The sequence below is a fragment of the Oryctolagus cuniculus genome, chromosome 2, assembly GCF_964237555.1.
Source record: "Oryctolagus cuniculus chromosome 2, mOryCun1.1, whole genome shotgun sequence".
Taxonomy (NCBI): Eukaryota; Metazoa; Chordata; class Mammalia; order Lagomorpha; family Leporidae; genus Oryctolagus; species Oryctolagus cuniculus.
In genome coordinates this window covers 147,989,656-148,015,675 of record NC_091433.1, presented here as the reverse complement: position 1 = coordinate 148,015,675, position 26,020 = coordinate 147,989,656, and the positions used below count along the sequence as shown (strand labels likewise).

The following is a 26,020-nucleotide window of genomic DNA, read 5'->3' as shown; positions in this document are numbered from 1 at the left end:
TTGGCATCTGCCTTTCGACATGTCCTCATTGTGCTAGCAGGATCTTTCAGGGTGGCATTGTAAGGGCAGAAGGACAAACCAAGTCCACCCAGCAAGTGTGCCTTTCTACCTCAAGCATAGGCCCTTGGGGTTGCTTATGTCTAGCATGGTAACAGGCAGCAAGGTGGCCCTGATGCTGTTCCTTGTAAAATGATTTCTAGAATAGGATTCTGGCATGTTTGAGACCAAATTTGCTGATGAAAGTCCTGACTGCCGGGGGCAGACCTTTGTCCCAGTCTTATCTTTCTGTTAAACAAACAGGTTGTGGCAGCTGCCCAGCCTTAGTTCTAAAGGTTAGCCCTGACCTTAGGTCTGGGAAATGTTTCTTAGGAGGAGATCCAGGATAAGGAAAACATGTGTATGGCAGACAAAAGGTATTTAACTCCATGAGGGACAGAAAAGTGGTTACTGCTCATGCGAGAGCTCTTTAACGTGTTAGTCTTTCTGTCAGGCTCTTTTCAGATTATATTGCATCCCTGAGCCGTTTCTGTAATATGTGCCACTCACATACCAAATAAAGTGATCTTCCAAAAAGCAAGTAATCCAGAACAGAGATGGAGGGAGAATATGCAGCTTTGCCCGTCACTGTTCATTGCATTATCCAGATGTGGATTCAGTCTCTGTTTTTCACCCTGCTCTCTCTGCTGCCTGCCCGCGCTCACAGGTGGAGTCAGTTCAGAGAGCTGGTCGACAGGAAGAAGGATGCTCTGCTGTCTGCCCTGAGCATACAGAACTACCACCTTGAGTGCAACGAAACCAAATCCTGGATTCGGGAAAAGACCAAAGTCATCGAGTCTACCCAGGACCTGGGCAACGACCTGGCCGGCGTCATGGCCCTGCAGCGTAAGCTGACGGGCATGGAGAGAGACTTGGTGGCCATCGAGGCAAAGCTGAGCGACCTGCAGAAGGAGGCGGAGAAGCTGGAGTCCGAGCACCCCGACCAGGCCCAGGCCATCCTGTCTCGGCTGGCCGAGATCAGCGACGTGTGGGAGGAGATGAAGACCACCCTGAAAAACCGAGAGGCCTCCCTGGGAGAGGCCAGCAAGCTGCAGCAGTTCCTGCGGGACCTGGACGACTTCCAGTCCTGGCTCTCCAGGACCCAGACAGCCATCGCCTCGGAAGACATGCCCAACACCCTGACTGAGGCCGAGAAGCTTCTCACCCAGCATGAGAACATCAAAAACGAGATCGACAACTACGAGGAGGACTACCAGAAGATGAGGGACATGGGCGAGATGGTCACCCAGGGACAGACAGACGCCCAGTACATGTTTCTGCGGCAGCGGCTGCAGGCCTTGGACACCGGATGGAACGAGCTCCACAAAATGTGGGAAAACAGGCAGAACCTCCTCTCCCAGTCACACGCCTACCAGCAGTTCCTCAGGGACACGAAGCAAGCCGAGGCCTTTCTTAACAACCAGGTAGCCATCACCTCTGCCTCCTTCCTGTGGGAGCAGGCCTGGGCTGTCTTTTGGAACATGGTGGCCAGGGCAGGTGTTTAAACCACACCTGTGTGAAGTTAGCTGGATAATTTAGAGAGTTTTTTGGTCTTTTGTTTGTTTTTTGAACTGACTCCTAAGGCATTGAAACTCATCCCAGCATTGGAGGCAGGAATTAAAGATTTCTTGGGGAACTGTCTTGCCTTGCAACGTAGAGTTCCTTTTTGATTACTAGTGAGGCACTCTTGTGTTCATAATGTGTCCTCATGATTGAGTTGCAGACCCATTTAAAAGGGTACACCGAAGATGTGTGCTTTGTTTTGACCAAACAGCTCAGTCATCCTTACTCTAGAGGGTCAGGGACTTGACCCGGAGACACAGGTAGAGCTTAGAGAAAGAAGCTCAGCTGAGGATGGTGGCCAGCGACAGGGCTGTTACTTTCTTGAAGGAGAGTGTGAAGGGTGTGTTGCTTTTGCCTTCTTGACCACAAAGGCTGATTCACAAAGCTGTGGTTAATTTCCTCTCTCACTTGGGGGAAAAAAGATGTAGAGCATTTAACCACTTAGGAAATGTAGTCCCTTAGTCCCATTGGGGTTTTTTGTCCTCCCAACTATTTATCTTATCTGATTGAAGAGACCATTCCATGTAAGTGTGTAAGGCAGCAAGCATTGCAAAGTACATTGTATGGAAATGTGCAACAGAGGACAAGGGTACTTTCACTAGTGCATCGTCCTGATACAATTTTCCACCCTCCTTTTTAAAATAAGGAATATGTTTTGGCTCATACTGAAATGCCTACCACCTTGGAAGGAGCTGAAGCAGCTATTAAAAAACAAGAGGACTTCATGACTACCATGGATGCCAATGAGGAGAAGATCAATGCTGTTGTGGAAACTGGCCGGAGGCTGGTGAGCGATGGGAACATCAACTCCGATCGCATCCAGGAGAAGGTGGACTCTATCGACGACAGGTATGGTTTTCTGAGGCACTTAAGGGGCTGTGGTACCCTGAGACTCTGCGACTTCCGAGTTATATGTCTGAAGTCCACAGAAATGTAGGTAGACATCTCAGCGCAGACACCTAGCAAAATTGATCTACCCACACACAAAATTAGTGAGCAGGACATGACTGCCCAAGACTGTGTTTCCTATTAGACACATACAAGAATTCACAAAAGAATTGGAAACCAAGAAGAGATGCCAACTCCATCCTTGTAGTGCAATTAGGCGTAAGCCACGCTGATCAAGAGTTGACAGCATATGTCACTTGTAGGGATCCTGAGAGCCAAGGCCACATTCACCTGACAGGAGAAAGGGAGAGTGAGGTTTGTGTGTCCCAAGCACCTGGTAGAGCCTTTATTACAAAGTTGTCATAGTGCTGTAGTGGAATCTTTTTCATTAGAGAAAGGCTGTTTTCCTCTTCTGCCAGGACATCTCCAGGATTGCATATTCTTTTTTTAAAATTTCCATTTATTATATATAAATAAATTTTAGAGTTTTTGGTTATACTTCTGGAAGATTTTTTTCTCCCTGGCTAATGGCCAGTTTGTACTCTCCCTGCTTTCGTTACCAAGGTGGGAGGTCAGGACAGATCCAGTCCTGGATGCACTGGTATGGGCCAGTTCTAGAGTGGCCCCTGCAATCCTCTGCTGGCCCACGGGGTCAGTCACTGGCCTCTGTCCCAGCCAGTCCTCTCTGGCCCCGCTGAGGCTGGATTTAAGGGCTCATTTTGAGAATGATGTCATCATGAAACAAGCGCTTCCTCAAGACATCCCACCTGTTCTTCAAGTGCCATGAAAAAGGAAAGGTGACCTGCTGAGTCCCTTCCCTTGCTTACCACATCCAGGAAGGTCTCCTGGGATCATGGCCTGGTTAACTTGAAATAACATGGGGTGGAGAGTGTAGTCATTCTTTTCCCCATTAATAGTTTAATTTTAAATCTGTTGCTTTTAAAACCATTACTAAAAGAAAATCCCTGCAGCCAGCAGTGTAAATGAGTATGAGAAACGAGGATTGGGCAAGCATTGTTAACCTAGAGAAGCAGCATTTCATTCTTCCCTAAGTATAACTCTCTTGTTGTTTATGAATGTGATCATCTTCCATTCCTCCATGGTCGCTGCACACAGCTGGCGTCCTGGAGCCAGGCAGTCCGTTTGGGCAGACCTTCAGCTCCCTTGCCACTTCCTTGGTTGACTTAAGTGTCCCCTGTGCTGCAGCTGCACAAGGCCGTAGGAAGCAGGTGATGTTGTTAGGGCCAGAGGCTTCTGATATGAGAGAACGTTTTAGTAGTCCTCAAGTGTGGAGTAACCTTCCTTTTGCCCTTGACCAAAAGCCTGGAATCCTGGAATTCCAGAGCTTGCTTTTCTCAGTTTTAAAAAAGAGACGGAAAGAGGCTCTTGCACTATTTTTTAAGCCTAAGGAAGAGGAGAGAAGGGATTTCCCGTGATTTACCACCCAGGAGGGCCCTGCCTCCGGGTTCTGGCTGCTGCTCAGTGTTCTAGTTTCACTTGAATATCCCCAGAGACCTCAAGGTCTGAAACTGACCCTGGAGGATCCTCATCTGTTACAAAATTGCAATAAAATTGCAGTAACCTGCCAGTGGCAGCTGTAAGGACACACACACACACACACACACACACACACTCTAACTCAACACCTGAACCTTGCTGTCATTGTACAGAGGTGCTCTGACACTGTGCTGTCTCTGTCATTCAGGACCGCTGTCCTTTAACGCTAAGCTTGTAGAAGTGAAAAAGCACCAGAACAGACAACGATTCAAGCGGGCATGGATAGGGCACCAGGGGCCTTCCAAGTGCTTGTGACAGGGTGAAAACCAGCCGGCTGTCCCAACAGCCTGCCCCAGGGGGTGGGAGCAAGGAGGAAGGAATCCCAGCCGCAGCGCAGTCTAGTAGGAGTTAGAGACTCTACAGCTTCATAAAGCAAGACTTCATCTCACAAGGGAAGTGAGGGTTAAAATTATCAAACCGTTTAATCAGGCACCTGAGGTTCTTTGCTTTCCATGGGAGGGGAATTGTCCCGAGAGTCTGCTTCCCATGATGAGGGTGCTTTTGAGTCTTGTTGTGGAGGCAGCAGGTGAGAGATGGAGGTAAGGACAGCCTCACCCCAGGAGTACTCTTGTGCCTTGGAACTGTGGCCACAGTGTAGAAGGTCCACGATCAATCTTGGCAGAGCTTGCTGGGTTTGCCTTGCCATAATTGCTGTAGGCTGCCACCAGTAAGCCATCCAGCCACACTCGCAGCTCTCAAGTTTTTTCTGAGTCAGCCAGTGATAGTTTTGGCTGCTGCCAGTCTGTTGATCCCTCCGAGTCCACAATGTGAAGGCCATCAGAATGTCTACTCACAGATCGGTGTTATTTGCAGGTGGGATTCAAAGTCACCTGCCTCCCTTTCTCCTTCAAGGTCCCACTGTAAGACAGAGGTTGCCTGGCAGAGAAATTTGTTTGGTGTGCATGAGACTTGATGATGTAAAGAAATATACATAATATTAGGGCTGTTTGTATTTCTTCCTTAATGAGTCTTCTCGGACAGTGTTTGGGGTTGTCTTCAACTCTGTTATTTCCGTGCACACCGAGGATGTGTGTCCTCTTGTAACTGCCAGCCCTGTGACTTTCCTGCCACTGTCCGTAGCATTTGGATAAGATGCCATGCAGAGGGAGTGGAATCTTCCATTCAGGACCTTTATGGCATGGCTCCTGCGCTTAGTTACTGGGTCCAGCTCATACCACCTCGCTCAGGATTTGCTTTCTTTTCTTGCATTCCCCTAGAAGTAGAACTGGAATTGAAGGGTGGGCAACTTCAAGGACTCTGCTCAACACTCCTTACCCATCCTTATTTTTTTTATGGATAATTCCTCTTAGCCCAAATTTGCTAACAATCTCTTATTTTTAAATTTTATATCTATTTTTTGCTTCAGAGGAAGGATAGCAATAAATGATTTTTACAAAAACAGTAAAATGTCTAAGATTTGGAGAGGTTACTGCTACCCTTCAGTCCATCTCTAGATCATTTTAGTGTTTGCTTTATAATTTGTGCCTTGAAGTTTTATATGGTTTAATGTTCATAAGCTCCTTTCACTTAGCTGATCAGCATTATATATTAAATAGTTTTCTACAGTTGCATTTTGCCTAAGTGGCGTAATCATATTAAGATCCCTTTTCCTGAAACTGTAGGATCTCTTTCAACTAAAGACAGTGAAAACTGTGTGTATTTTCCATGTACAATACTCTTGTTCCTAAATGCGGGCACCCGCAACAGCTGTGGGAGCAAAGGGCTGTTTTCTTCCATTCCCCAAGTCCATTGAAGGCTAAACCGCTGCTTCTGTCAGTTGTCAGCACTCACTGAAAGCATATGTGACGTGTGGCATCTTTACAGCATCTTTCTTTCTTGTTTTTCAAAAATGAGCAAGCATGTGTTCGCCACACTGCTCTTTCTCAGCTTTGTGGCAAATTGGAGACTGCTTTTGCCTCATGCACGCCAAAGGGGTAGCAGGGATGGAGGCAAGACCAGGCCCCTGGCACGTGCAGTGAGAAACGGCTTTGGGAATCAAATGGTAACCCAGCTGTCCCTGTTTGCCTTTGGTCCTTTCCCTTTTACCCCTCTTAAGGCCCTGAGCCTCGGGGGCTCCCTCCCTTGGATTACCCAGAAATACCAGGGAGTGTATTATAACCATGCTGCTTGAAGCTAAGTGCGCAGAGCCCACCCTTATGCAATGGCCCCACCATGAGGAGGGCCTTCGTATGGCTTTCAGGTTGCTGGTCTTCACACCGGATGTGTGAAGCAAGTGTGCTAATACCTCTGCATGGTGGGGAGAAGCCAAGCGTGCAGGGTGCAAGCTGGGGGCAGACACTTGCTTAACTCATCCTTCACCAAGCTCAGCAGCTCCTTCTGATTCTTAAAGTATTTTTGTCTGAGGTTTTCTGCTTCCACTTTTTTGACGCTTAGTTATCTTTATCTGTTAGGGGTGAGATTGAGTAAATCAGTCATCTCGCAGGTCGAAAAACTTTGAATCTTGGCCTTTCATTGTTTTTGGTGATTTTTTTTTGTCAAGATGGGAATATGTTCATCAGAAGCATTTGTTAAAACTGGTTAGATGGTTATATATATATACATATATATATATATGCATTTTTTTCTTTGTATGTGTCACTCATTATGAATGTCTTAAAGATAACTTTGAAATTCTCTCTCAGTGCTCAGATATTTTTCTCTAGCACTAGATTAGGAAGCATTACATTTCTTTTTTTTTTTTTTTTTTTTGATAGGCAGAGTTAGCGAGAGAGAGACAGAGAAAGGTCTTCCTTCTGTTGGTTCACCCCCCAAATGGCCACTGCGGCCCGTGCGCTGTGCCAATCCGAAGCCAGGAGCCAGGTGCTTCCTCCTGGTCTCCCATGCGGGTGCAGGGCCCAAGCACTTGGGCCATCCTCCACTGCCCTCCCAGGCCACAGCAGAGAGCTGGACTGGAAGAGGAACAACCAGGACAGACTCTGGTGCCCTGACCAGGACTAGAACCTGGTGTGCTGGCGCCGCAGGTGGAAGATCTAGTGAGCCGTGGTGCTGGCCTTTTTATTTTTATTTTTTTTTTAAAGAAAGTTTTTATTTAATGAATATAAATTTTATAGGTACAGCTTTAGGAATATAGTGGTTCTTCCCCCCATACCTACCTTCCCACCCTCACTCCCATCCCACCTCCTACTCTCTCTCCCATCCTATTATTTATTGAGATTCGTTTTTAATTAACTTTATATACAGAAGACCAACTCTATACTAAGTAGTAAAGATTTTAATAATTTGCACCCACACACACACAGAGTATAAAGTACTATTTGAGAACAAGTTCTACAGTTAATTCTCATGGTACAACTCATTAAGCACAGAGGTCCTACATGGGGAGTAAGTGCACAGTGACTCCTGTTGTTGATTTAACAATTGACACACTAATTTATGATGTCAGTGATCACCCGAGGCTCTTGACATGAGCTGCCAAGGCTGTGGAAGCCTTTTGAGTCCACAAACTCCGTCATTATTTAGCCAGGGCTGTAAGCAAAGTGGAAGTTTTCTCCTCTCTTCAGAGAAAAGTACATCCATCTTTGATGGCACCTTCTTTCCTCTGGGGTCTCACTCGTAGAGATTCTTCATGAAGAACATTTTTTTGCCACAGTGTCTTGGCTTTCCGTGCCCAAAATACTCTCATTGGCTTTTCAGCCAAATATGAATGCCTTAAGGGCTGATTTTGAAGTCAGAGTGTTACATAAAGTGATTGTCATTCTATGAGTCTGCTGTGTGGACTGCTTCCCATGTTGGAACATTCTCTCCTTTTTAATTCTATTGTTATGACCAGACACTTGGTCTTATTTATGTGACCCACTTGACATTTATCTGTTATGATCAATTACACATATTATACATATATACATATTATACATATTAATGATCACTTTAACACGTAAGATGGCATCAGTTCCACCCAGCTTAGTGGGATTTTGAGTCCCATGTCAAGTTTTTAGCTTTACCCTTAAGGGTAAATCCATGAGAATATGTGTTAAACTGTACAGCTCCTCCCTCTCTTATTCCCACTCTTATTTTTTACTGGGATCTATTTTCAATTGACTTAATAAACCTATGATTAATTCTATATTAAGAGTTCAGCCAATGGTATTAAGTAGGAAAAAAATAATAAAGTAATAAACTGTTCCTCAGCAGTCTAGACAAGGGATGTTCAAATCATTAGGAAGCATCACATTTATGTAGATCATTTGGCTGTATCCTTGACCCCCATCGCCTGGCCTGGTCAGGTATGTGGCTCTTTCACTGTGGCTTCATTGTTTGGAGACTGCTGATGTCTCTGGTTTATGTCTACTCTTTCATAAAATTGAGAACTGTAAGCAAATTCTTTTTAGCATATATAGAAAACCCAGGAAAAGAAACTGATAAATTCTGAAAAATTTCAAGATTTTCTACTTCCTTACTTTAAAGTTACTTTTGTTGTTTTAACAGACATAGGAAGAATCGGGAGGCAGCCAGTGAGCTTCTGATGAGACTAAAGGACAACAGGGATCTTCAGAAATTCCTGCAGGATTGTCAAGAGGTATGTTGCCCTTTGGTCCCTCCCCTCTGGCTCCCAAATATAGCCAGCCAGCATTTGGCAGAAAACTCTCCTAAGTTATAAAGCTTAACGAGCGCAGAAATTCATTTCACTCATTTGATTTGCAGGTGAAGAAATGTGGCACTTTTATCATTTCTTCAGTGTACAGGCTACACTGTACTCCAGTATACACTTGGAGTAACTGGGTTATTATAGTCTAATGTTATAGTATACAACTGCATTGTCATTAAAGGAGCCACCAGCCATGTCACTATTTCATTTTAAATTCATTAAAATAAAAAATTCAGAGTTGAGTTCCTCTGTCACATTAGCTATGTTTAAATGTTTGGTTGTTACCTGTGACTTATGGCTAGAAACATATTGGACAATGCAGTTGTGGAACAGTTCCATTGTCACAGAATATTCTATTGGAAAGTGAATCCTGAAATACTCTACTGCCTAAAAGTATTTACTGCTGTGTCTTAACTCTTTAAGGCAAGGTATATTAAAATAGTATGGAAGAAAAGAACTAAAAGGAACTGAAACTAGCTACCAACTAAGAGGCAGCAATTTTAAAACTACAAATTAAGTTTCTTATTCAGTAAAGACTTTAAGATACTTATCTTTCATGCTTTTAGATATGTGTTTTAACATGCTAACAGCAGTAAGCCTGATTTCAAACACCATTTTTAACATGTGGTATTCATCTCATGACTCTGATACTATTTCATGCTCACTGATACATGCATAAACAAACTTTGAAAACTAAAGTGGCCAGAAAAATGTGATCTTTCTGCAAGCTAGTTGGAGAGAAACATCGAGCTGACTTCGTAGGTGTGAGTCCATGAACATTTTGAGTACTTGGTATTTCTCTGTCTGCCAGGGAACAATGGGGAGGCTCTATCCTCCCTTGGAAGCAAAACGGGGTGAGGGCTTTCCATGCAAAGCTGCAGGGACCTGGGGAGAGGAAGAGGGGGCAGGATCAGGTTGTACTCTAAGAATGACTGAAATGACAAACGTGGCCTGCAGACTTGCGGCTGTGTGTTAAAAGAAATAACAGCTCCAAAGCCAGTCCTGTGGAGCCTCTGTGACAGAAGGCTTTTTTCATGTCCATGAAAGTACTGTCCATCACTCTCGCAGTAGGCTCTAGCAGCTTACCCTTAAGTGGGAAAGCCCTAAACTATGTGGCTTAGGGTTTGCCAGCTTTAAGTGCCACCCTGATGAATCTGGGTCTTGGGGGGACTTGCCTGGAGCCAGACAGACTGAAGGCAGGAGCACATCCTCAGTGACATCTGTGCATTGAGACACGTTTATGTCCCGGGCCAGGACCTGGAGGAGAGTGCTGGGACCTAAAGCTGGCTGTGGAGAGTTGCGTGTTGTACTGCTGTGAATACGTAATGGCTCTTTAGCACTGGAGGGAGCAAGAGAGATGAAGAAGTGTTTACAGACCGGACAGTGCCTTCTGCGGGTTGGTGGGCTCTGTGTCCCTTTGATGTGTCCCTTGAGGCAACAGCGTCAGTGATGTCATCTAACCTTTGGCAGTCAGTGTGATGCCATACTCTTACTTTTAACAGACTAGTTAGTAAGGTGAAGTATGTTGCCCTGAACCGTGGTAACTCCCAAGCTAAGTCCAAGAAAAGGGACAACAAGGAATGAGTGCATGAATGGCCAAGGGAAACCTTTGACAGAAACCCATTTATATTTGAAATTTCTGGTCCCCTATTTTCCACTTACATCTGTACAGATTCATAAATAGAAGTGTGTGGAAAAGTAAGGAGTTAAAACAACAGTCTTTGCCAGTCTAGGAACTGTTCTTAGTGGGCCTTTAGCTCTTTGTTTCTACTGGCTGTAAATTAGCATCCTTGGTTACAAGGAGTTCCCCCCTTTACACTCATCGTGGCGTGCTCAGGGCTCCCAGCCTTGTGAGATGCGGGAAGTTTGAGCTGGCTATTTTATGTCCAGGAGATGGTTTGCAGCTCTCCTTGTGACTGCTCTGCCAAGTCTCCCTAATGTTTCCTTACTTCACTTGTCCTGCCTGTCTCTTTCTGAGCTGCATTCAAAGTTAGCTGCAGCCACAGTCTCCTGGAGGTTGTTGGTGTCCCACAGCAGCCTAGACAGTGTTTACACAGTGATAGAATTTAAGTCAGGTTTCAGGCTCCAAAATCCTTGGTGTAGAAATATAAGCAAAGGAGCAGTAAATATTACTATTTGACTGTAAACCTTCTACCATTCAGCCTTATTTAAACACACCCCTTTTAAGCCAGAGTCTGCAAGAATGGGGATTATGTACAGAGTAGCCCTGCATTTGAAAACTTACCTCTTCAGCCAGTAGATATTTTCAGAGGACTCAGAGGTTAAATGTAATACAATTACTGGCTGTTGGTGTTGTTCAAGGTCCAGGGATTCCAGGAGTTTGTGTCTTTCATGTTCTCTCATGAGTACCTTGGCTAGGGGAGACTTAGCTTGCGAGATCTGCCCTTGGCACTGCCTCCATGAACACTGTCTGAGTGGGAGCCACTGTGGCATTGCTGTACAGTGGGAACGAGCAGGGAGCTACCTGTTCCCAGTTATACTGGAGCAGAAAAAAAGGGCATCATCATCTTTGTAGCGTTGTCCTGGAAAATGCAAAGTCATGCTTTTCTTGTTTTATTCTCTCACTCTGCCCTTCTTACTTTCCCAGACTGTTTTGCTTTGTTTTATTTTTCCTGGGAGGGCAGTACTTCTAGATGTGTCTGGCACAGGAACACGAGTTCAATACTTTGCCCTTAGCCAAAGCATTTTTATCTTTTTCCAGTCTGCTCAGGGTTCTTTTCTGCAGAGAATGAGTATATTCTTAAATGCCCTTTGTAAGTGCCCACAAATAATAACTGTAGCTCTGGTTCCAGAATGCCGGGGAAGGCCTGATGAACTGGCAAGTTCCATAGCTCCCTTTCATTGTGCTACATTGCATGATGCTTTATCTGTAGGATGATGTGTTCAGCAGAGAGCAGATTTGTTTATAAGCCTCTGATTTTCATGCAGCTCTACTCTACCCCCTTTTTAAATCCCTCTTGGGTAGGTGGTTATGAATAGGGAAAATATGTGAATGTCCTTGGCACTTTGGAATAAATAAATGCCTCCTATTGTGTTGAATCTCTGTGTATGTAGAACATAGGAGAAATTTTTACTGTTTGGTTTTCTTTTAACCTCTTTTCCCCTTAGAATAAATGCCCATAGACTATCAGATTTTAGCTACCTGGATAAATGGAAAACAGGTAACTCTTTCAGAGTAGAGAAATTACCATCTGTATTGTTATGTAGCAGATCTATAGCCTTTGATGACAAAGGATTTTGGAAATGTACTAGGTTTTTTTCCCCCCCTCAGTAAAAACTCAACATAAAAAAAAAAAAAAATCTCACTACCTTTTGCTTTCCACCCTCCCTCCCTGTCCTCCTCCTTTCTCTGTGCTTGGTGAGTAACCTGAGACAGGTAAGGCTGTGCCCAGAGGTCACCCACTTTCAGAGCCGGGGTATTCCTGACCTGTGTCACCTTCCTGACATCACTTCCAAAGAACAGACCTACTTTTGTTGAAGCAGACTTATGGGGAAGCCCTTCATGGTCAAAGTGTGAGTGCAGGGCCCTTGTTTCTTTTGAGGGCCATTCCCAGACCTTTGGAGACAGCGCCCCAAAGGGGTTCAGTGGGCGTGTGTTGCGACAGTGACTGTCATAAAGTGGACTTCCTCACAGTCACTTAGGAGCAAGAGACATGGGCCCTGAAGACATTTGCTCCTGATTCTAAGCCAACTCTGCATTTCTTTCTTTGTGTTTCTCCTGCCTGGGAAGACAGAAAATCCTTCCCGAGTTAGCACATGAATGGGGTAGGAATCAGGACTCTGGCATGGCCCATTGCAAGGGAGCAATAAGCGACAAAGGCTCAACCAGAAGGAAAGCCAATAAAAGGTCCACGGCCTGGAGTTTGGCTGACTCCTTACCTCTAAGCCTCCTAAGAAAACTCCTTCCTCAGATCTGTCATGGCTGGAAGGTTTTGTGTGGCTTTCCAGAGTTCAGATCCAAGTGGACATGTTGAGTCTCAAAGTTAACTCCTGTGGAGTGTTCTCAGTCTCAGTGAAAGGGTCTTCAGCAGGCTGGAGGCTGTAGACAGAAAGGCGAAGGTGACAGAAGAACCGTGAAGAGGGCATGATTGTTGACTGAGCCCTATTGTGAGCGTGACTGGTGCATTTTGGCCTCCCCACAGTTGGAGCCAGGAAGCAGGGAGGTAGTTAAATGAGTGAATGGATTCGTTTTCTAATAGAAAGTCGGAAGAGCAACAAGATCACCACACAAGATGAGAGTCAGTCATGTTTTAACACAGTGGCATAGACAACAAAGGTATCTGGAAGGGAAAGAGGTAGTGACTTGGGCTGGTTAGAGGAGAATTTTAAATGCAAGCCTTTGTGGTATAGCTGGGTAGGAATGGCCAACAGCTTGAAAGCAGATTCAAAGAGCTTTTGTACTTTGGGGCAGAGCATAACATGCACATTGCAAAGCAAAGCCCTGGTACAACTTTTGCATAATGGGTACCCCTCATGATGGGTGAAAGTTGTAAAGTTACATATTTGGTTTTGTGTTGCCATGGAAACTCATGACGCACACATAGTCCCTTTTTTCAGCAGAGGAAAAAAACAGTGGTTTGTGATCACAGTATCTGAATCCTTCCTGATCTTTTGTTTTATAGCTATCTCTCTGGATCAATGAAAAGATGCTGACAGCCCAGGATATGTCATACGATGAAGCCAGAAATCTGCACAGTAAATGGTTAAAACATCAAGCATTTATGGCAGAACTTGCATCCAACAAAGAATGGCTTGACAAAATTGAGAAGGTGGGTTAAATGTTTCAAGAAAGTCCCCATTCCCATTTTGTGGCTGCGATGAGAAAACTCCCGCGTGTAGCACATATTCCAGCTTGTTTGCGTCTTACCTGATGCTTTACAGAAGTTCTGCAGCCAGTAGCAGTCCCACTTTGACCTACCAGGTCCTGACTTCAACCCACTAGAAGGGAGAAAAGCAAAAACCCAAGCAGGTGTTGCAAAATGGTTGGCTTTTCTTTAAGTGAATGCCAAGCATTTTAGTCTGTGTTGTGCACCTCATCTGCTGTTGAGCTGACAGACCAAGAGTCCCCACCAAGGAGGGTCACCACCATATTGATCATATTAACCTGTGTCGTACTGTGACAGCTTTATCGGATAGAGCTGCAGAGAATTTTAAAATATATACTTAAAATCTGTTTTTCTTGTTTGACTATATAGACCAGATCTGTATTAACTGTTGAAACCTGTTATTTCAGCACAAGAAATAGATTCTCTGCTGTATAACCCAACGGCGTAAAAGTTACCACCCTCCCTCCTCTCCCTTCACACCTCTGATATTGTTTCAGGCTCTGAATGGGGAAAATAATGCGTTATGTTTGATCGCTGAGGCATGGAATGAATGAGATGAAGTCTTAGGTTATTGGCTCCAAGTCTCCCATTGCTCCAGTTGTTTCAGCCTGCAGCGCTGTGTTTCCTCCCCCACAACCTATACTAATGTGCACAGTATCCTAATGTGGAATGACTGTGAGTGGGGTGGGTGTGTGTGTTGAATGAAAGGGTAAATCGCAGATCAGATGTCTTAGCCTTGTTTTTCAGTGACATTTGTTCTCCAGCAAATTCTGTTTATTTAGAACCACGCTGGTTTGTGTTCTCTAGGAAGGAATGCAGCTCATTTCAGAGAAGCCCGAGACGGAAGCCGTGGTCAAAGAGAAGCTCACCAGTCTACATAAAATGTGGGAAGTCCTTGAGTCCACCACCCAGACCAAGGCCCAGCGGCTCTTTGATGCCAACAAGGCTGAACTCTTCACCCAGAGCTGTGCAGATCTAGACAAATGGCTGCATGGCTTGGAGAGTCAGATCCAATCTGACGACTATGGCAAAGACCTGACCAGTGTCAACATCCTGCTGAAAAAACAACAGGCAAGTGTGCTGTGGGACAGCCACGTCCCCAGGCCTGGGTCTGTTTCACAGCCTTTGTCTTCGTTACTTTTGGTCACCCACTGTGTTCTCAGCCATTGCCTTCCACAGGAAGAGATGTTAATACCCAGCAAAATGCTGTTCTGACAGCCTCATGGGGCCGTTTTCAACATCAGCTTAAAGGACAGTGTTAGTAGAATTGGGCATCTTCTTCATTCATGAGTGTTATTAACAGTTGAGTAAATATTACTTTCATTCAGTCCTGCGTTTTACACACAGAGAGATAATCACTTTTGTCTACTTTTGTATAGCATCTGGATATGTGACAGTTGCCTGAGTTGTTTAAGGTACTCTATATATAGATAATCACATAAGGTTTTTTATGTCACATTAGAAAGCCGTAAGGGCAAGGTGTAAGGTAGGGGTCTTGCTTCATGATTCTGCACGTGGAAATCCAATTTTCCCAGCACCATTTATTGAATAGACTGTCCTTGCTCCAGGAATTAGTTTTAGATCCTTGATCAAATATAAGTTGGCTGTAGATGTTTGGGTTGATTTCTGGTGTTTCAATTCTGTTCCATTGGTCTATCCATCTGTTTCTGTACCAGTACCATGCTGTTTTGATTACAACTGCCCTGTAGTATGTCCTGAAATCTGGTATTGTGATGCCTCCGGCTTTGTTTTTGTTGTACAAGATTGCTTTAGCTATTCGAGGTCTCTTGTGCCTCCATATAAATTTCAGCACCATTTTTTCCAGATCTGAGAAGAAGGTCTTCGGTATCTTGATTGGTATTGCATTGAATCTGTAAATTGCTTTTGGGAGAATGGACATTTTGATGATATTGATTCTTCCAATCCATGAGCATGGAAGATTTTTCCATTTCTTGGTATCCTCTTCTCTTTCTTTCTTTAAGGTTTTGTAATTTTCATCGTAGAGATCTTTAACGTCCTTGGTTAAGTTTATTCCAAGATATTTGGTTGTTTTTGTAGCTATTGTGAATGGGATTGAATGTGAATGGGCAAATGAATTTACCTCAAATTTGTGAGAAGACAGCTCTGTCCAGGTTGGGAAAGCAGGTTGATGGCCGAGTCTTCCTGTGGCTCCTCTTGCTAGCTTCACGGTGTGTGGCTTCCTTCTGCAGCCAGCAGTTCCACCCAGAACGAATCACCGGACACCAAGGTTCTTTCTTCATCTGGGTGACGCTCACCCTTCCTTGTGCTAGATGGTGTGTTTATTCTGCTCAAGTTACTGTGCATCAGGGAGTTTTCTTCTCTCTGTGGCTTTTAATCGTGGCTGTTGACCTCTTCTAGCTGTGATGCGGGTCCCCTTGTCTCTAAGCTGTCAGTATGTGGTCTTCTCGGGTGCTGTTTCCTGACTGAGATGTCTCTGCTCTCACTTTCCTCACACAGCTGAGTATCCATCATGGGGCTTGGGGAGGGGGAGAGAATCAGCTTTCTGAGCAAAGAGAGGGAGGGCAGATGAAACCGTAGCTATCTTCCTTGCCTAAAACATCTGGCCCCTCGACTGCCCTGCTTTCTGATGATGAGACTGGCTTCCGAACAGGCGAGTGAATACCTGTTTTTTCTCATGGTCAGTTACTTTTCCCCTTTTCTTTCCCTCCTCAGGTTCCTGCATAAACTTGAACATTACTCCTACATTTAAAAATCCTAGGAAGGGATATTTTAAAAATCTGACAAAGAAGCTGGCATTGCTGATTGATAGTTTGATGGATGTTAAATCCGTTTCTTGGGCTCTCTGCTATGCACATTCATGTTGGATCTTCCACTGGGGCCCTTGCCCAAAACCAGCGTTTCCTAGGACTGTGTGTTCCCCTGGCTCCCATGTGAAGGGTGGTCTCTTTTTGACCCTCAGATGCTGGAGAATCAGATGGAAGTGCGGAAGAAGGAGATCGAGGAGCTCCAGACCCAGGCGCAGGCCCTGAGTCAGGAGGGGAAGAGCACCGACGAGGTGGACAGCAAGCGCCTCACCGTGCAAACCAAGTTCATGGAGTTGTTGGAGCCCTTGAACGAACGGAAGCATAACCTGCTGGCCTCCAAAGAGATCCATCAGTTCAACAGGGACGTGGAGGATGAGATCGTGAGTAGATCACCGCCGTGCCAGCGGCTCTCCCGCAAACTCCCCGGCCGTGCCTTTGCTGCCCTGTCAGACTCCCCGCACGCCTTGCGTTGAGCCGAGCTGTAGAAGCCCACTGTATGTGTTCTAGCGGCTCTTGCCCCTGTCATGCAAGATACAGCTCTGCTGTTTTCTCCACTTCCCAAAGACTCTAGGAACTGAATGCCCCCCGAACAGTGTTTGTAAACACACAGTGAGGACTCACAGTGAGCCCGGTGTCGGAGCTGGGCAGAGGCTGTGAGGCTGACTCTGGCCGTATCCCCAGAAGAAAGGCGTGCCTGCTCAGGCAGCTCTCACTGAGGACTGAGCGTTGGCCCTCTCCAGCGGCCCTGGGCTCCCCATCTCTGCACTTGTCTGTGTCCCTGTTTGTTCTTCTGAGCAGTCCCGACCCTTGTTTATGATTCTTTCAGCTGTGGGTTGGTGAGAGAATGCCTTTGGCAACTTCCACGGATCATGGCCACAACCTCCAGACAGTGCAGCTCTTAATAAAGAAAAACCAGGTAAGCGTCTCTGCTCAGGCTCAGTCTGATTAACAGTTGCTCCAGATTACAAGGCGAAGAATGAGAGAGCCTTGCAGGTTCGAGGCTTGCCTCAGCTCTGCCTGGCTTGACACAAACTGCAGGCTGTCGCCATTTAGCAAGGCTTTGTGTATGTTTTCCGCTCCCACACAGACCCTCCAGAAAGAAATACAGGGACACCAGCCTCGCATCGATGACATCTTTGAGAGGAGCCAAAACATCGTCACAGACAGCAGCAGCCTCAACGCTGAGGCCATCAGACAGAGGCTCGCCGACCTGAAGCAGCTGTGGGGCCTCCTCATCGAGGAGACGGAGAAGCGCCACAGGCGGCTCGAGGAGGCCCACAAGGCACAGCAGTACTACTTTGACGCGGCTGAGGCCGAGGCGTGGATGAGTGAACAGGAACTGTATATGATGTCTGAGGAGAAGGCCAAGGTGAGAGGTGGTTCTGGCACCCCACCCACCCAGCATGCAGGTGTGAAGTCTGCACTGGAGGAGCCACAAAGGCTAGGCCCCGGGCTTGCCCTCCGCTGATGGCTCTGTCTCTGTGAAGCAGTCCACCCTGTGGTACACAGAGGGGTCTAGAATCTGCCTGCTGTTTTCCCCTGATACATTCTCTTGTCTGAATCCTGGTTCATCCTATTCCCACACCTCTTTTTTCCTTTCCTTTCCTTCCCTTCCCTTCCCTTCCCCTTCTCCTTCCCCTTCCCCTTCCCTTCCCTCTTCTTTCCTCTTCTTCCCTTCCATGGAAATTTCTTGCTGTCTGTCAGGCTACCAAAACTTTACAACTTATAGGATGGTTTTGAGACGATTTCAAGTATTTTCAGGTTTCAGAATGCTGTCATCCACATTCAAGATAGACTCAGTGGAATCTCCACTCTCTAGAATGCACTTACTTGATTTGTCTGAGCTGACTTCACACCCCAGAGCAGTGTTGGTCATTCTTCATCATCCTCAGAGCCATCTTTCCCGGACACTTCACAGACTCCAGTCCATGTGAACGCTCTCAGAATGCCCCTGGGTTGTCCTGCCTGTGCCTCCGCTGTGGTGTTCTGCTTCCTGATTTTCTTTCTCCTGCCTTGCCATGCAGCTTGTCTGTTGCTCTTTAGGGTGTATTGGGCTGTGGGTGATGGCAGAGTTGTGACAGTCCCCTCTTTGCAGGATGAGCAGAGTGCTGTCTCCATGTTGAAAAAGCACCAGATTTTGGAACAAGCTGTGGAGGACTACGCAGAGACTGTGCATCAGCTCTCCAAGACCAGCCGGGCCCTGGTGGCCGACAGCCATCCTGAAAGGTGGGTGCCGTTGTGTCACAGTGAGACCAAGTTGGCAGCCCCTCTCAGCGGGTATCTTTCTAACATACCCAAAAAGAAAACAGTGACATTCATCTCGAGTTATTGGTAAGATAGATGGATCCTTGGGAAACATTGTACAATAGCCCTGTAGGCCTTTGGTGAATTGGAAAGATGAACTATGACTTAGTTCTTGTAGGTTGAATATCTCTGTTGTCCAAGACTCTAGTGAAACATTACAGGTATTAAGAGTCAAAAAGTACAGGCTGTCATGGACAGATACAGGTAATCAGAGCACTCCCCCTTGGATTGAAGAAGCCATCCAGTTGAGGACAATAATTATTAGTTTTAAGAGGAATGACAGATGAGAATTTGTGGGCATATAAAGTAAAAGGTCTCCCAGAAAGAACAAAATGATATTATCTCCTCACTCCTACACATCAGATGCTTAGAATGCCTTCAGGGGAAAAAGAGACAAGTGTGTGGTACTCACTGATAGTAGGCTGGGCTCCTGTGTTAATTTCAAGGGTAGTCAGTCATTTAGACTTTCTGTGCAACTGTCTTGTGTGACTCAGCAAGGAAAGGACTCGGCTTCCTGGATTTATTTGACGTAGGCCGGGATTAGGGAGAGGTCAATGGCCATGTTGGTGTGGGAGATCCATGGGGTACTCAGTAGATCAGGATTCCCAGGGGCATGGCCTTCCTGGTTTCCAAGGAGAGGTATCAAGCATTCCTTGTTGGTAGTTCCCTGTTTTGAGACCATCACTCTGGGGAGAAGTTGAAGGGGCGGGGCTGCAGTCTCCTGGAGCACACCCAGAATGCACGGAAGAACACTCAGCCCAGAGAAGGAAGGGACCAGGCCATGCCCTATGGGGTATATCGTTTGTCCGTCTGGTGGCATAGTGCCTGAGAATGGGAGGTGGCTCTTGGGTTTTGCATTAGCTTTCAACATTGAAGGAGATCCTGCCCCACAGAGCCAATAGTGCAGTCAGGGTTCTCCCCCTGGTCCTCTACGCCATCGTTACATTGAAGGTGGTCTTCAGCTTGATTGTGTTTTTGTTCACATTCTGTGAGGCTCTTTGACATTTGAAATTGGAGGTCAAACTTCAGAGTTTGTATTTTTTGGCTAAATAGGTTAACCAGAAGTTTGCTTTGAGAAATTCTCTGTAGTATGCTCTCCTGTTGTCTCTGCCTCATTTGTTTTTCCCCTAAAGAAAGCTGACATTTAAGTTCCTTTCCCGGCCACTCCATGTCTTTCTCAGCGAGCGCATTAGCATGCGGCAGTCCAAAGTGGATAAGCTGTACGCTGGGCTGAAGGACCTGGCCGAAGAGAGAAGAGGCAAGCTGGATGAGAGGCACAGGTTATTCCAGCTCAACCGGGAGGTGGACGACCTGGAGCAGTGGATCGCCGAGAGGGAGGTGGTTGCAGGGTCCCACGAGCTGGGGCAGGACTATGAGCACGTGACGGCAAGTACTCTGGGCAGAGCACTAGTGGGTGTATAGTGAACAGTGGTCTGAAGGGCATTTGCATTCCGCATCTGTGAGCAGATAAAATGCCCCAGACTTGAAGAAGCAAAGGTCATGGGGTTTGGTTCCAACTTATTTAGCAACAAGTGACTTTGATTTAGGTTCGGTAACCTTTCTATGCCTTTCCTCCAGTAATAAAAGGAGTTAGAGGCAGTGTGTCACTCTGCTGCAGTGAGCAGGAAGGAACCCTGATTGATCAAGAGTTTTTAGGGCTAAGATCAGTTCTCCTTAAGTCTTGAGCATTACTGGTTGCTGCCTCCTTAGGGGCAGTTTATTTCCAAGGGGCATTCATGTGGTCAAGAGGTCAAATGTTCACAGCAGTCGCACTGATTTCTTTACACTCATTCCCATTTCAGATGTTACAAGAAAGATTCCGGGAATTTGCCCGAGACACAGGGAACATTGGGCAGGAGCGCGTGGACACGGTCAATCACATGGCCGATGAACTCATCAACTCTGGACATTCGGATGCTGCCACCATTGCTGAGTGGAAGGATGGCCTCAACGAAGCCTGGGCAGACCTCCTGGAGCTCATTGACACCAGAACACAGATTCTGGCCGCCTCCTACGAACTGCACAAGTTTTACCATGATGCCAAGGAGATCTTTGGACGCATACAAGACAAACATAAGAAGCTCCCGGAGGAACTTGGGCGAGATCAGAACACAGTGGAGACCTTGCAGAGAATGCACACCACCTTTGAGCATGACATCCAGGCCCTGGGCACTCAAGTGAGTAGGCAGCTGCCCGGGGAGGGTTGGGGTCGGGGGAGGTTGTTCTCTCCATAGAACATCTCTGTGCATCTCTGAGCATCCCTTCCATCTCTTGACTCCTCAAACCATACCTCAGAGTGTGTCCAGGGTAAACACACACATGCACATGCCCATCACATTGGCAACTTACAGGCCTCAGTAGGGGCTTGTATTATGCTAGCATACTCATCCAGAAAAATGCTTTTACATCAAAATGATACCTTTCCATTAACCAGGGTCTGAGTTCTGTATATGTAAAAACAGAATTCTACATGTTTTAATATGCACGGTCTGCCCACCCCAGAATAAAATGGCTGAGTTTGTTTAGAAGACTTTTGACAAAGTAATAACAATGTAGCAGCAAGAATTTAGTGTAATCACTCTCCAGTTTTCTTTCTAATCTCTGAGCTGTTTTTTGTTTAGTCTTACAGAGCTTTTTTGTTGCAAAATAAAAATTTTCCCCCTAAATTTCATGTTGCCAGAGAAGAGCCAATTTTATTAAAGATCCCATCCCATCTCTGAGCATTCAGGGGGCTTGCTTTTGTTTGCTAAGGGTGTATTGATTATCCCTTGAAGGGGTCAGCACGGTTTTTCTGATAAGGACCACATAATAGATCTGTTCAGCATTGTGCGACATAAAATCTGTATTGCAGCTTGGCTCTGCCCTTAGAGCATAAGGCAACCACAGACAATGCAGAAAAGTGTGGGCATGGCAGTGGTCCAGGAAAGCTTAATTTGCAAAAACAGATAGCTGGCTTTTATTCACAACCATCCCCATCTAGTGCCTCAACCTCACCATGCCTTGCTCAACTTTTGAATTTCTTCTGCAGAGGGACTACTTTGACTTCTCCCTTCCCTTCCATTCCTGTCACTTTCCTGGCTACAAGTTTGATTTACCTTTCTTACCTGTAGGTCCCTCATGCATCGAAGATTGCATTTCTTTATCCATCCTTCCTTCCTTCCTTCCTTCCTTCCTTCCTTCCTTCCTTTCCTTCTTTCCTTCTTTCCTTCTTTCCTTCTTTCCTTCTTTCCTTCTTTCCTTCTTTCTACAGGCAGAGTGGATAGTGAGAGAGAGAGAGAAAGAGAAAGGTCTTCCTTTTGCCGTTGGTTCACCCTCCAATGGCCGCCACGGCTGGTGCGCTGCGGCCGGCGCACTGCGCTAATCCGAAGGCAGGAGCCAGGTGCTTCTCCTGGTCTCCCATAGGGTGCAGGGCCCAAGCACTTGGGCCATCCTCCACTGCCTTCCCGGGCCACAGCAGAGAGCTGGCCTGGAAGAGGAGCAACTGGGACAGAATCCGGCGCCCGACCAGGACTAGAACCCAGTGTGCTGGCGCCACTAGGTGGAGGATTAGCCTATTGAGCCACGGCACCGGCCCAGGATTGCATTTCTACGCTGTTTCACCTCGTGCCATCTTGACCTGCTGGCCCCCTCCATTCTGCACAGCAGCAGGAAAATGTGGAAACACAACACAATGTTTGCTCCCAGAATTTGCAAAAAGGAGTGGTTCATTTTTGAATGAATTTTCACTTTTGCTCTCTTCCTCGACCATTGAAAACAGCTGGAGGGGAGCTGGCAGTTAGCCTAGTAAGGTTGAGATGCCCAGAGTACCCTGGCTTCTGATTCCAGCTTCCCATCAGTGCTAACCCTGGGAGGCAGCAGTGACAGCTCAAATTATTGGATTCCTGCCACCCAGGTATGGGGCCTGGATTGTGTTCCCAGTTCCTAGCTTTGACTCAGCCTTGTCCAGCCCTGGCTGTTAACAGGCTATATGGGGAGTGAGCCAGCTGTTGGGAGCTGTCTGTCCAACTTTCTCTTTCTCTCTTTAAGATTTATTTATTTGAAAGGCAGAGTTAGAGAAGAAGTTAGAGACAGAGAGAGACATCTTCTATGCATTGGTTCACTCCCCAGATGGTTGCAATGATGGGGGCTGGGCTGGGTTGGAGCCAGAACCCAGGTTTCTCACGGGGGTGCAGGGATTCAAGGACTTGGGCCATCTTTCCCTTGCTTTTCCAGGAAGCTGTATTGAAAGTAAAGCAGGCAGGACTTGAACCAAACCTCATATGGTATGCCAGCCAGCTTTTCAGGTGGCAGGTTAACACTGTACCACAATGCCAGCCCCAGAATATCTGTCCTGTTCTTCTGTCTGTCTGTCTCTGTCTCTCTTTCTCTGTTGTCTCTGCCTCTCATTTTAATTAAATAAACATCAGAGGTACAGGAAGAAGTGGTTGAAAATTATGGATAGTAGTATCAGAAATTAGCTTTTCAAATCATCTCTCAGGAGCTTGTTTATTATAACTTGAGTTGTACCTGAGCCATAATTAAAGAATAATTCCAAAAACTTCTTAGGATATGGAAACAAACACTAATCAGGGACCAGCACTGTGGCCTAGTAGGCTAAGCCTCCACCTGCGGCGCTGACATCCCATGTAGGTACCAGTTCGTGTCCTGGCTGCTCCTCTTCTGATCCAGCTCTCTGGTATGGCCTGGGAAAACAATAGAAGATGCCCCAGGTGCTTGGGCCCCTGCACCCACATGGGAGGCCCAGAAGAAGCTCCTGGCTCCTGGCTTTGGATCCACTGCGGCCATTTGGGGAGTGAACCAGCATATGGAAAACCCTTCTGTCTGTCTCTCCCACTCTTTGTCTGTAACTCTCTCTCTCAAATAAATAAATAAAATCTTTAAAAAAAGAGAAAAAAACACTCATCAAAAAATCCCATTGGTTCTTTGCATCTTTTAGCAGAAACTTTTTTTCCTTACCTCCCACCAAAAGTACTGTACAGTTGGGGGTCAGCCTTCCACTACTTCTGGGGCTGCCCATCTCCATCCCCTTTGACCCCAGGTGCATGGGCCACAAAAGCCTTCCGTTAGTGCTCTCCAGTGCCAACACTGTTGTCTCTGGACTTCTTTGATCCCATGGTCTCATCAGTAAATAATGATTGAGTGTCATAGTGACTGAGTATCCATGTATTTCTTTTTTTTTTTTTTTTTTTTTTTTTTTTTGACAGGCAGAGTGGACAGTGAGAGAGAGGGACAGAGAGAGAAAGGTCTTCCTTTGCCGTTGGTTCACCCTCCAATGGCCGCCGCTGCAGCCGGCGCACCGCGCTGATCCTGGCAGGAGCCAGGAGCCAGGTGCTTTTCCTGGTCTCCCATGGGGTGCAGGGCCCAAGCACCTGGGCCATCCTCCACTGCACTCCCTGGCCATAGCAGAGAGCTGGCCTGGAAGAGGGGCAACCGGGACAGAATCCGGCGCCCCAACCGGGACTAGAACCCGGTGTGCCGGCGCCGCAAGGTGGAGGATTAGCCTATTGAGCCACGGCGCCGGCTTATCCATGTATTTCTTTAATCAGACATTGAATACATTGACTGGCACTGCCAATTTGAGTGTAATTTTTTAAGCATAAAATGTCTGTAAATATAAATTTAAGTATAAAACAGCCACAGTCACAATTTCTGTAAGAAAGGCTTACCCATCCCCAAAGATGAGATTCTATTCATGGTTTTCTCCCCTTCTTATCCAGAAAATACATTGTCATGCTCCTTGCCTGCACTTTGCTTTTTCTACTTAGCTGTCATCTTGGAACACTTTTCAGATGACAACAGGATGCCTGCCTCTTCATTCTTTTTCATGGCTGCAGAGGAATATCTTGTTGAATGCACCATTATTAATGGAACCAGTTCCTCAGTTATAGTCATTTACTTTATTTTCAGTCTTTCATTTATATAGAAAATGCTGTAGTATATAACCTATATGTATTTCATTTCCTAAACATGAGGATATATGTCAGATATGTTCTCTGCAGTCGAGTCATCAAATGAGAAGGTATATGCATTTATGATATTCATGGGTACTGCTCGTTTTCTTTGTATAGGAACTGTGACCTGTTATACTCCTATCAACTGTGAATCAATTCACTGGCAAATCTATCATTAAATTTAAATTTCTGTCTAACTAGTAGCTAACACATTACACTTTCCATGTGCCATACTGTCATGTTTAAGACCCATCTGTAGACCACCTCCGTGGGACCTTTCCTGGCTTCTCCAGCTTGCACCCCTGTGGCATCTCATTGGCTTTATCATTTGAATGGGACTGAATGATAGTTCAATAGATTTTTTAAAAACTTGGGTTTTGTGACTTGCATCTCCCCAGTGAAATTGAAAATTCTTTGAAGGTTAAGGGCCCCATTTTGACCTGGTGCTCCCTTCAGTGTGTGAGCAGAACATGTGTGGCCTGTGTGATGAGGGTGTTGGGCTGACGGTGGGAATGCCCTAAGGGGTCTGCCCGACTCATCTCCATGACTCCACAGGTCAGGCAGCTGCAGGAGGACGCAGCCCGCCTCCAGGCGGCCTATGCAGGTGACAAGGCTGACGACATCCAGAAGCGTGAGAACGAAGTCCTAGAAGCCTGGAAGGCTCTGCTGGACGCCTGTGAGGGCCGCAGGGTGCGGCTGGTGGACACAGGGGACAAGTTCCGCTTCTTCAGCATGGTGCGTGACCTCATGCTATGGATGGAGGATGTCATTCGGCAGATTGAGGCCCAAGAGAAGCCCAGGTAAAAGTCCTGATCTCTGAGGACTGCTGCCATTGCCCACCGTTGCCAGGGAGCCAGGGGCCTGGTGTCGTGGAGCCCTCCCCATTTCTCTTGTCCACCCAGTCCTCCTGCCCTCACCTGGGGTGTAACTCACAGCCTTGTCTTTGGAATGAGGTGGCTTTCTGAGCTCGCCTTCTGTGTGTCTGCGGATCTGTGGATTAAAACCTGCTTGATCCCTTCACAAACGCATCACTAAAGATGTCCCTTACCCTCAACATCTGCTTTAATAATATTTAATGTTTTCTTTTGTTTCATACAAAGCAGTGAAGAGAATATGTGAATAAGCAGCAAATGTATGACCTCCAATTCACCTCTGCCAGCTCCCCTCCCATGGTAATGGAGACATGAACTATGCCGCAGGAGAGGCAATATTTTTATTATCATGTGTATATAAAACAGTTGTATTTCCTGGATCAAGGTCAGCAGATTTTGATCCATAAGAAGGTCTGGAAGCTCCAGTCACTGATTTCTAAGCTGGTTCCCAGGCTTTGTAGCTGTTCGTGTCTGAATAAGGAGACTCGTAGCGACTACCTATGGTAGCTCACACGTAGGGATATGGTTGGGGCACCTGTTATTGCCTCTGTACTGTCTTCAAGAGAATCTTTCTGAATTACATTTCAAAGTGAAAGTCTAGACTGGAAAA

General features: G+C 46.2%; 1 protein-coding gene across 9 annotated transcripts in view; it reads left to right on the top strand.

Moving 5' to 3' along the window:
- SPTBN1 (spectrin beta, non-erythrocytic 1) overlaps window positions 1–26,020 on the top strand; it is a 213,234-nt gene that overhangs the window by 172,343 nt on the left and 14,871 nt on the right. For all 9 annotated transcript variants that reach the window (XR_011386645.1, XR_011386646.1, XM_051838931.2 and 6 more), the window contains 12 exons: window positions 704–1,460; window positions 2,246–2,448; window positions 8,491–8,581; window positions 13,294–13,440; window positions 14,305–14,568; window positions 16,439–16,663; window positions 17,110–17,199; window positions 17,371–17,652; window positions 18,379–18,509; window positions 19,769–19,973; window positions 20,390–20,764; window positions 25,094–25,338. Coding sequence is in view for 7 of the 9 variants with exons in the window: in XM_051838931.2 (XP_051694891.2) it covers window positions 704–1,460; window positions 2,246–2,448; window positions 8,491–8,581; window positions 13,294–13,440; window positions 14,305–14,568; window positions 16,439–16,663; window positions 17,110–17,199; window positions 17,371–17,652; window positions 18,379–18,509; window positions 19,769–19,973; window positions 20,390–20,764; window positions 25,094–25,338 (3,015 nt within the window). In the remaining 2 variants the exon portion in view is untranslated. The remainder of the gene's footprint in view (window positions 1–703; window positions 1,461–2,245; window positions 2,449–8,490; window positions 8,582–13,293; window positions 13,441–14,304; window positions 14,569–16,438; window positions 16,664–17,109; window positions 17,200–17,370; window positions 17,653–18,378; window positions 18,510–19,768; window positions 19,974–20,389; window positions 20,765–25,093; window positions 25,339–26,020) is intronic.